The 12,231-nt window shown below is 33.4% G+C and overlaps 1 protein-coding gene across 3 annotated transcripts in view; it reads right to left on the reverse strand.

Moving 5' to 3' along the window:
* Nucleotides 1–3,660: 3,660 nt before the first annotated feature.
* The window catches only part of EAF2 (ELL associated factor 2), a 40,727-nt gene continuing 32,156 nt past the window's right edge, over nucleotides 3,661–12,231 (reverse strand). For 2 of the 3 annotated variants that reach the window (XM_017965191.4, XM_002758747.5), the window contains 2 exons: nucleotides 6,769–7,020; nucleotides 3,797–3,981 (listed from right to left, as the gene is read on the reverse strand). In XM_017965191.4, coding sequence (XP_017820680.1) covers nucleotides 3,935–3,981; nucleotides 6,769–7,020 — 299 coding nt within the window. In that variant the 3' untranslated portion in view covers nucleotides 3,797–3,934. Of the gene's footprint in view, nucleotides 3,744–3,796; nucleotides 3,982–6,768; nucleotides 7,021–12,231 lie in introns of those variants that run through there. The other variant, XM_054246051.2, reaches the window with a different exon arrangement.

The following is a 12,231-nucleotide window of genomic DNA, read 5'->3' on the forward strand; positions in this document are numbered from 1 at the left end:
AATAATTAATTAATTAGTTAATTAATTAATTAACTGAGACCTGTCTCAAATTTTCAGGGTTCACGGTCTTTTTCTATTGTAAGTAATGCTGCAATAATAACATTGCACATAAGTTAAATATATCTGTAGGGTAAATTTCCAGAAGTGAGACTGCTGAGCCAAAATATATGCTTTTATAATTTTTGGACCTGCCTATTCATTTTCTTTGCCCATTTTTCTAGAGTTGTTTGTCCCCTTCTTGTAAATGTATAAGATCAATTTAAACATTATTGATATTTATGTTCTGCCATCCTAAAAAATTGCAATATTTTTCCATTTTATTTTATTTATGGACTTTTAAAATTAAATGTAACGAAGTAAAATGAACAAATCTTAAGTGTACGGCTCTGTTAAATTTTGTATGTGTGTAACTTACACAAGCACTACCCAGATAAGGTTAAAAACAATTTCTAGCATCTCAATGCCAAAAGTCCTTTAGCGGTAATACCACTGCCTCCCTTCAGCCTCCCAGTCAAACCCTCCTCCCTCAAGGTCACTGTTCTACAAAGTGGTACTCTGAGTGGCCAAAGACTGGAAAGATACTGTTTCCAAAGACTTTGGGCCAACAAGACTTTGTCCTTTGCTAACAGATCTGTATGTGTAAGGGAATACATTCAAAGAACATGTTATTTTCGAGTCTTCCCAAGTTTTATTTTTCACCAGGCCCTTTTGAATATACTATGCACATGCCTCAGGGTTGGTCAGGAGTGTGTGAATAGCTTGGGCCATCTCTGGTTTCTGTTGCACATGTACCCAGTGTCAGCCTGAAACATGATTCCCCCAACTAGGATTGCAGCTTCAGGGTAGTAGGGCCAATAAGCTCTTGGCCTTCCCTCCCTAGTCAGCATCCCAGAAGTCACTTTTACTTAAAATGTTCTGGGCATGAGTGTCAACAACACCTTCAAATTGAGTGAGTTTCCTTTAGGAGACAGAGAAGGTGCCAGTCCTGAAAATATTAGATAGTTATCAATCTTTTTATAATATATTTTTATTACACTTTTGTTTATTCTTGAGCTCTTTTGATTCATCTCTTGATAAATTAGAAATTACTAAAACAATTATTATAGAAATGATAATTGAATGATAGAATTCCTGAATTATCATATGTCTAAGAATACCTTCTTAACAAGCTATGGATGACATCTGATGAATATACAATTCATAGGTCACATTAATATGCTTGCACAGATGCAGCTTTATTACCTTTAGAGTTTAGTGTTATAGAATAATTCAGAGTCCTTTGATTTTTGTTCTGTAGGCAACTTACTTTTTCTGCTTGCATGCTTACATTACCATCAGTTTCAGGCCAGATCAAATTAAAAGCACATATGTTTAGAATCATGTCAGGATCATCAGTTGTTTCTGGCGGAGAACCTTTTATCTGATAACTTATCTAACTGACTAGCTCCCTACATTTTCGTATCTGAAAACACATCAAATAAGAAGATACAAAAACACAGGAGATAGGATTTCATTCCTCTCTCTGAGGTACTTATATATACCCTTGAGTGGTATAAAGAATGATATACTAGGTATTCAATCTATTAAAAAGGGTCTTTAAGAATGTTTCACTTATGAGGGAAATAATAAGGAGGGGGAATGATGTACTGAATATATATTGTTTAGCTTGCTGTAATTTTGAAAACATAATGCATGTTATATAGCCAGCTTTATCAGCTCATATCATCATGTACTCATTTCTGGTAGTGTTAACAACAAAAAGAAAAGTCAGCATAACAACTTTCAGTAAAAACCATTATGATTACTATATTAAATGATAAGCATGTTTCACTAGCCACTTTGAATTATGAGCTTGCTTTAGTTAAGTAATAAATAACATAGTTGTCTTAGCTAAGAATTGATAAATAAAATAGAAATAAAAGTAAAGACAGTTTAACTAAAATTAGGCTAGAAAGAGAAAAGGAAAAAGCAAGATTAAAATAAAAATTTATAAATTAAAAAAAAATTCCAAAGGTAAGAAAGTGAAGTTGAATTTAAAAATTTTTCATAATTGATGAAACTTGGGAGCAATCAAGATGTCCTTCAGTAGTTGCGTTGATAAATAAACTGTAGTACATTCAAACAATAGAATAGTATTCAACCTTTAAAAAAATGAGCTATCAAACCATGAAGACATAATGAAATATGCATGAAACCTAAATGCATATTATTAAGTGAAAGAAACTAACCTGAAAAGGCTATATTCTGTATAATTCCAACTACATCACATTCTGGAAAATAAACTATGGGGACAATAAGATTAGTAATTGCTGGGGGGAAGAGGAAAGGGAGGGATAAATAGAGCACAGGATTTTTAGGGTAGTGATACTATTCTAAATGTTACTAAAATATAGATACATATTATTACACATTTGTCAAAAATCCATAGAATGTACATCAAGACTGAATCCTAATGTAAACTATGGGCTTTGTGTAATAATGATCTATCAATGTAGGTCCATCTATTTTAACAAACATGCCACTCTGGTGTGGGATATTGATAATGGGGAGAGAAGAAATAGGAACTTCTCAAGTTTGCTATGAACCTAAAACTGCTGTAAAACATAAAGTTTTATATATGTAAAATTATATTTTATACCAGTTTATATATATAATTACTTTATATTTTATAGAGACATAAAAATAAAAATATATAAATATATATGATATATATAAATATGTATATAAAGTTATATGTATAATATATAAATATAGATATATAAGGCTTTATATATATATAAAGAAATGTTCTAACAATGGAGCCTCAAAAGAAAAAAAAGAACCTACTGGTCAGTGGCTTTCTATCATTCCTACATCTATCATTCTGCGAATTAAAAGATATTTTATTATAAATATAAATATTATTTATCCCCTTAACCCTTAATTGCTTATTTCTCTCAAAAGCAAAATAAACTGATGAAAAATATTGCAAGAGATAACAGAACAGTTGTTACATTATATAATTATTTAACTTAATATGTCTCCTAAATTATAGCTTAATTTTATCAAAAATTATTTTGAGCCATAATTTAAGGAATATCAGATAGAAAAGGCTCAGACATGAAGGCTGAGATGAAAGCTTTACGACCCTGTCCTGTCTCTACTAAAAAAAATAAAAAGTAAAAAAAATGAAATTAGCTGGGCATGGTGGGGTGCCTAGCCATAGCCACTCCGGAGCCAGGAGGATCACTTGAGACCAAGGAGCTTGAGGCTGCACTGAGCTATGATCACACCACTGTACTTCAGTTTGAGCAACAGAGTAAGACCTTATCTCAAAAAAAAAAAGCTTGGAGATATAAAATTATAAAATTAAAACCATAAAACCATGGACATTTATTAGAAATCAATAGTTTTGCTATTTGACAACTGGAGACAGCAATTTGGTAAAACAGAACACTGAACTTAGACTCTAAAACACCTGATCTGCCACTTAACTAATACTATGTGGAACAAGTTACCTAACCTGCAAGAGGTTAAAAATATAACATCAGACTAAGCTCAGTGGCTCAAACCTATAATCCTGGCACTTTGGGAAGCCAAGCCAGGAAGACTGCTTGACACCAGGACCTTGAGACCAGCCTGGGCAACACGTCAAGACCCCATCTCTACTCCTCTCCCCCCAGATAATTACCTTGGCATGGTGGTGCATGCCTACAGTCTCACCCATGGGAAGCTGAGGTAGGAGCCCCCAGCTCTACTCCAGTCTAGGTGACAAAGCAAGACAATGTCTAATAAACAAATAAATAATAACATCAACTGACATTTCTGAATCAAATTTAATTTCTTTTCTCATCAAAAGTTAAGACATATTTCCCTCAGTCTTAGGAATTTTTATTCTTAATACAAAATAAATTATACCTGCTGTGTAAATTTTTATTTATGGCTAAATATTTCTTCAGTCATCACTGTCACTTCCTGATTCACTCAGCTGCAAATCATTTCCTAAAATAAAAAAGAAATAACAAAACCGTAGTAATTAAATATTTAATATTTGTTTGCATAACAAATTTTACACAAAATATAGCTCCCAAGCCTGATTCTGTTTAGCTAGCACTTTGCTTATTCTGTAATTCAGTGACACAATTAGTTACTCAAATAATTAATATTGTGTGTAAAGAAAAAATATACCATCAAACTTCAGCACAGTTTTAGTATTTCCTGGTCATCTATTTTAGTCTTTTTTACATACCACCATCACTCTTTTTTTTCACATCACTGATTTAATTAAATCAGGAAATGAGAAAAATCTTGTTTAGAAGATCAGACTATATCATTTTAAAGAGTGAAAAAAGTTATTTTTTTTTTACTTAAAATAGAGTCAAAATAATTAAATAATACATGTCAAGAATAACTCATTGCTGGCTGTGGTGGCTCATGCCTGTTATCCCAGCTCTTTGCGAGGTCGAGGCGGGAGGATCACCTGAGGTCAGGAGTTCAAGACTAGCCTGGCCAACATGGTGAAACCCCATCTCTATTTAAAAAAAAAGAAAAAAGTATAACTCACCATTTATTCCTTTTGTAATTCATCTATGTACTTACAGTCATGGAGTTTACAGTTCAGTGGGGGAGACAGACAGTAAACAAATAAACATATATAACATAATGCCAAGTAAGGGTAAGTGCTATGAAAAAATGAAAATGGATAGGGAGACAGTGATGGCAGGTGCTGTTTTTAGATAGGGTAGTTTTGAAGGCCTTTTTGAGGGGTTACTTTTGAACAGAGATCCAAATATAGGAAGAAAGTAATAAAAAACAGAGGGAGTGGAGGTGAAGTGACCAGGCTAAAAGAACAGAAGTGCAAATGCCCCAAGGGAAGAACATACTTGTTGCATTCTCTGACTTGCAAGAAGGCCATGTAGCTGGAATGGCATTTATAAGGAAGATAATGGTAGTAAATGAGTCAGAAAGATACCCAGAAGGTCACAGTAAAAACTTTAGATTCGCTTGAAAATGTAATGAGAATTCATGAGAAAATTTTAAGCAGGCAACTAACTTAAAACTGGTTGTAGATCAGTAAATTCCACCAGGGTATGAAAGTAACACAGAAACAAGAGAGCAGTTGTAAGTCTAATGCAGTCTCTCATGTAAGAAATAAGGTTTGCTTTGACTCAAGTAGTACAGGGGAGGTGATGCTAAGTAGTCAGATTCATAATATACTTTGAAGATAGAGTTTATAGGACTAATTAAAACATTGAATTTAGGGTACCAGAGAAAGAAGTGAAGAATGGCCCCAAGGTTTCTGCTTGAACAACTGGATAAATCATTCACTGAGCTATCATTTAGTAAGATGAGCAACACCAGGGGACCATGGTTGTAGAAGAAAATCACAAGTTCAATTTTCATGTGGTAAATTTAAGATACCTAGTAACTACCCAAGTACATATGTACCGGGAGTTGAATATACAAGTCTGGAGCTAAAGGTAGAGACTGGAGCTGGAAATAAAGATTTGAGAGTCACTGATCATACAGGTTTTTCTGAAGCTAAGGGACTGAATGAAAACATGTAGGTAGTAAATTATAATGGTTAAAAAATTCCTGTATTTTTTAACTAATCCACAATTTAAAAAGCTGACATGTTTTAGAATACATAATTAACTATAAATTTATCTAATAAAGTCAACTATTCAGTGTTTCTATCCTCCCAACATGAGATGGATCTTAACTTACTTAAATTACTGATTGAATACTCAGCAACTATTGTTTAGAGTTTTAGCTTTAATCTTTAAAAAAACTTCTAAATGTACAAACATCTAAAACATACTTGTTATCATTATAGTCAAAGGGTAATCAAATTTCCTGACATTTCATCTATTTCTTTGCTCACTAATGTTTCTCATATTCCACACTTTCCCTCTGTTTTCACTTTTCTTTCTGCTGAAATACATATACATATATATTTATTATATATATTTTATAATATATATAAATTTTATTATAGATAAATATAATATATATATATATATATCTGTGAATACATTTGCTAAATTCTATAGACAATAAGCTGTTTTCATGTTCCTGAAAATTATTTTACTCATGAAAGACACTTTGTTTGGGCATACAATTCTAGCTAGAATTACTTTCCTTCAATACTTTAAAGATATTCTCCCCATTATCTTTTGGCTTAACTATCTAGCTAAGAGTATCTGCTGTCAGCCTATTCTTCTTTTGTAGTTTGTCTTCTTCTCTGTAGTTTTTAAGGTATAATGTATGCTACCTTCACTAAGAGGTAACAGAGTCAGCCAAAGATTGATTATGAGTTGGTTTTAGACAAAGTAAATTTGAAGGAGATGAGATGATGGGAGATGGTGTTAAACATGTGTCTAAAGCCTAGAGGTCTGAATCAGAGATAAAAATGTGCAAGTTATCTATACATAAGTATTGACTGCAATAAAAACATGGAGGAGATTATCTAAGGAAAAAGTGTAGAACAAAGAGAAAAAGATAACTCAAAAGAAAGCCTTGTGAAATTCCAACTTTAATGACTGAGCAGAAGGTTATAAACTTGCAAAGGAATGAGAGAAAAGATTATCTAGAGAGATAGGAGAAAAACCAAGAAGGCATCATGTCACAGAGTCAAAAGAAAACCATAATTTAATAAAAAGGTAATTGCTAATAGTATCAAATGCATAAAATAGGAATCTTTTTCTTTATCCAAATTTTAGGTCACAATCAATATGGCTCCACTATAAATTCTTACTTTTCCAGTTGCGTGTGTTTATATATACTTACTTAAAGTATTCATCAGAAGGCCACTATTGTCTTGAAATCTATTATGACTGGCATCTATATCAGGAATCCTGTAATGTGTCATGGTAGGATGTCCTGAGACACAATTCTCTGTGTCAGAAGTAGAGGATTTGCATTCTTCATCTTCTGAGTCACTAGAACTATCCTCACTACTTGAAGATGGTGAACTTTTGGAATCTGATGAACTATCACAACTACTCATCTGGTCCATTAGACTAGCTTCTGCCTTCAGTTCTGAAAATAAGACAGAAATGAACAGATAGGTTAAATAAAAAATGTTAATAAATATAATAAAAATTGAATGTATTAGTTTTTAAGAAACTATTGATGATGAATAACTGAAATCAAACCTACATTTATAGTACTTAAAGCATTTTATTAAAAAAACAAAACTCTTCTACCATCAAGCCATACTTCAATGACTGGATTACAGAAACTAAAAGAGATAGATAGACAAGATCTAAATCTAAACTTCACATTTATTTAAACCATTGTACTTACATATACAGGCAACTCAAATACAAAGTAAATATTGTGAAAAACTATAAAAATTAAAATCTATTTTGGTAGAAACTGTCTTCTAATTATTTTTTATTCCTTTAAATACATGTAATGTAACATGATAATGTAACAGATGAACTTCATTCTTTTTTCTTGGTTTTCCTAGAGAACATTTTGATGAAGTATCTATAAGTTTCTCCCCTGATCCCTTAATGAGGATTTAAAATATTCTAAGTATTTTTGAAAAGCCAGTTCTCATCATAACTTTGGCTATAAATATTTCTATAGATAAAAGAATAATAATGATGTATTCTTTTGCTTGGTGTTTTTCAAGTTATTTTTAAGACATGCAAAAAATTATAGTTGGGAAGGTCTTCAGCTACCATTTAGAACAGCTTCATAATTTTATAAATAAGGGAATGAAGGTCCAGAAAAGCCAAAAGTTGTCAGATATTTGTGGATGGAACCAAGTCTCCTGACTTTCAAGTCAATATTTTCCTATATGATACAAATGTCAGATAGTTGAACAAAATTTTTAAACTAAAAATTCTAGGTAAATAATACACTCAGTTAATACACTGCCATTTGATATCATCTTAGTATGCCATTTGATATCATCTTAGTATTCTGCTACATTAAGTTAACTGATAATTTTTAGCCCTATTCTCCCTATTATAGATAGACTGGCTTTCTTTCTATTATTTGACCACATTAAATTCATTTCCATCCTATGTTCTTTGTACTAGCTATTTCCTCTGCCTGGTATATTCTTTACCCAGATCTTTGGTTTATTTGTTTAATACATAATTTCCATAAAGTAAAATGTATAGCTAAATTTTACGATATATAAAACTTATATATCTACCACTGAGATCAAGATATAGACTATTTCCATCCCCATGAATATTCTCCTGTGCTCTTTTCTAGTCACTACTCACCATTTTGACTTCTATTACCAAAGTTTTTATCTATTCTTGAACTTCCATAAGTAGGTTCACTCAGCATGTACTTTTTGGTCTGCCTTCTTTCAACATAATGTTTTTTATATTTATTCATGTTACTGAATTAATCTGCAGTCTATTCTTATCTACTGTTATGATATTATATTATATAAATATACCACAAGTTAGTCATCCATTTTCTATTTATGGATATTTGGGTTGTTTTCAGTTTTGGATACTATGAAGAAAGTTGTTATGAAAATCCCTCTACAAGTCTTTTTGAACTTATATACACATTTCTCTTAGGTAGAAAGTTAGGAGAGAAATTTTCAAATCATAACAGGCATAGGCTTAATTTCATTAAAGAAATCCTGGTTTTCAAACTGGTTTTACACTCCAACCAGCAATGTTTGAGTCACAGATGCTGCATATCTTCCCTCACTAGGACACACACACACACTTGGTATAGTGAGTCTGATGGGTGTACAATGGTATCTTCCTGTAGTTTTAATTTCTCTGATGTGACGATATGAAGCACTGTTTTTCTCATATGCTTACTGGCCATTTGAATATCATCTTTTATGTAAAGCCTGTTCAAGTCTTTTATCCATTTTTATATTTGATTGTCTTTTTCTTACTCATTTGAAAGAATTCTTTATAGCTAATTCTTCTGGCTATGAGCCCTTTGTTAGACATATGCATTTGTGAATATTTCTTCCAGGTTCCCCCAAGTCTGTAGCTAGGCTTTTCATTTCACTATGGTGTCTCTTGAGGAGATTCTAGATCTCTGAAAGTCTGGCTCCTTCTTGAATAAGTTTAAATGTAACCTTTTCAAAAGTTTCCTTCTTCTCTATTCTGCAACCCCCATTGCCTTGTTTAATTATCTTCAAGATACTTATTTCTGAAATTCATTTGGATGTTTATTTGTTTACTGCTTGTATCTTCCCCACCCTCCCTCTCACCCTCATCCATACTCCCAAATATAATGTGAGAATAGGAATGTTGTCTTGTTCATGTTGTATAATTATTTTTATACAATGTTGGATTCAATATGCCAATATTTAATTGACAATTTTTGAGTTTAAGTTCATAAATGATACTAGTTCAGGCCAGGCGTGGTGGCTCACGCCTGTAATCCCAGCACTTTCGGAGGCCAAGGCGGGCGGATCGCCTGAGGTCAGGAGTTCCAGACCATCCTGACTAACATGGTGAAACCCTCTCTCTACTAAAAATACAAAAATTAGCTGGGCATGGTGGCATGCACCTGTAGTCCCAGCGGGAGGCTGAGGCAGGAGAATCACTTGAACCCGGGAGGTGAAGGTTGCAGTGAATGGAGATCTGCCATTGCATTCCAGCCTGGGTAGCAAGACTCCATCTCAAAAAAAAAAAAGATACTAGTTCATAGTTTTCCTTTTCTTGTACTGTCTTTATCTGGTATTAGGGGTAATATTGGCCTTGTAAATAGCTTAGAAATAGTCCTTCCTTTTCCATTTTCCAGAAGAGATTATGTAATGTCGGTGTTAATTCTCTTTAAATGTTTGGTAGACTTTCAGAGATCTGGTTATTTCTTTTTGGGGTGCTTTTAAATTACTAATTTAATTTACTTAATGTTGATAGAACTATTCAGGTTGCTTACTTCACCTTGGTTCAGTTCTGGCAGTTTTTAGCTTTTGAAAAACAAGTCCATTTCCCCTAAATTGTCAAATTTATGAGCAAAAAAAAATAATATTTCTTTTCTTTTTAGATAGGGTCTTGCTCTGTCACCCAGGCTGGAATGCAGTGACACAATCATGGCTCACTGCAACCTCCGCCTCCTGGGTTCAAGAATTCCTGTTTCAGCCTCCTGAGTAGCTGTGACTACTCAGGTGCACACCACCACACCTGAGTAATCTAAAAAAAATTTTTTTCTTTTTTGTATAGACAGAGTCTCACTGTGTTGCCTAGGCTGGTCTCAAATTCCTGGGCTCAAACAATCCTCTTGCTTTGGCCTCCCAAAGTGTTGGGATTATAGGAGTGAACCACCACAACCAGCTTACCATTTCTTTATAATATATTTAATGGCAACTGGATCTGTAGTAAATTAATTACTTTCCTGATTATAGATAGAACTTGTACTTTACATTCCTGATATTAGTAATTTGTGCCTTCTATCTTTTCATTTTTATCAATCTTACTAGAATTTTATCAACAGCTTTTTTTCTGATGGCTGCCTTTTTGTTTCATTAATTTACTCTATTGTTTTCAATTTAATTGATGCCCCTTCTTATGTTCATTATTTGCCTCTTTTTGCTTGCTTTGGGTTTAATCTGCTTTTCTTTTTCCAGTTTCCTAAAATTAATTGATATGATAACTTTCCTCACTTCTCAGGTAAGAATTTAGTACCATAAATTTCCCTCTCAGAACTTCTTTAGTTGCATTCCACATATTTTGGCATGTTGTGTTTAATACATTTAGTTGCATGTATTTTAATTGCCTTTGATGATTCTTCTTTAACCTATGGATGCTTTAGAAATGTGTTGTTTAATTTTCAAGTGTTTAGAGATTTTTCCTGTTGTCTGTTACTGATTTTTAGTTTGAATTCATTTTGGTCAGATAAATAGTCTGTATGACTTCAGTTTCTATAAATTTATTGAGATTTGTTTTATGGCCCAGGATATGGTCTTAGTAAATATTCCATGGGCACTTGAAACAAAATATGCATTCTGCTGTCAATTACATCCTGATGGTTGATTACGTTGCTCAGATTTCCCATATCTTTGTTGATTTTCTGTCTAATAGTTCTATTAGTTGCCGAGAGCAGAGTGTTGAAATACCCAGGCATAATTGTGGATTTGCAGATTTCTCTTTTCAGTTCTATCAGTTTTTACTTCATGTTTTTCTCAGTTCAGTTGATAGATATATACATATTTATGCCTTTCTGGTAAATTAATCCTTTAATCATTATTATTATTATTATTAGAGACTGAGTCTCATTCTGTTGCCAGGCTGGAGTGCAGTGGCGCAATCTCAGCTCACTGCAATCTCCACCTCCTGGGTTCAAGCAATTTTCCTGCTTCAACCTCCTGAGTAGCTGGGTCTACAGGGACATACCACACGCCCAGCTAATTTTTGCATTTTTAGTAAAGACGGGGTTTCACCATGTTGGGCAGGATGGTCTCCATCTCTTGCCCTCGTGATCCACCTGCCTTGGCTTCCCAAAGTGTGGGATTACAGGCGTGAGCCACCACACCTGGCCCCTTTAATCATTATTAATGTACCTCTTTGTAGTAATTTATTTTGTGCTTTTTTCTTTGTTAGACAGAGTCTTACTCTGTCACCCACACTGGAGTTCAGTGGCACGATCTCAGCTCACTGCAACCTCCGCCTCCCAGGATCAAGAGATTCTCCTGCCTCAGCCTCCTGAGTAGCTGGGATTATAGGTACGCCCCACCACACCTGGCTAATTTTTGTATTTTTGATAGAGACAGGGTTTCACCATGTTGTCCAGGCTGGTCACAAACTCCAGACCTTAGGTAATCTGCCTGTCTCGGCCTCCTGAAGTGCTGGGATTACATGTGTGAGACACTGTGCCTGGCCTATTTTGCTCTTAAGTCAATTTATCTGGTATGAATACAGCCACATGTGCTTTTTAAAATTAATGTTTACATGGTATATATTTTCTGTACTTTTACTTTCAAGCTACATATTTCATTAGTGTCTTATAAACAGCATATAATTGAGTGTGCTTTTTATACAGTCTGCCAATATTTGCCTTTTAACTGGCTTATTTAGACAACATATTTTAAAGTAATTATTGATATAATTACTTATATCAGTATGTTAGGGCTTAAGTGTGTCAATTTGTTATTTGTTTTCTGTTTGCTTCCTCTGTATTTCATTTCTCTGTGTCTCTCGTCTTGCCTTTCTGTGGGTTACTTGAACAATTTTAGAATGCTATCTCAATTAACTTAGAGTTTTAAAATGTATCATTTTGTATATTTTTCTTAGCGGTTGCTTTGGGTTT

This window comes from Callithrix jacchus, chromosome 15, assembly GCF_049354715.1.
Source record: "Callithrix jacchus isolate 240 chromosome 15, calJac240_pri, whole genome shotgun sequence".
Lineage (NCBI taxonomy): Eukaryota > Metazoa > Chordata > Mammalia > Primates > Cebidae > Callithrix > Callithrix jacchus.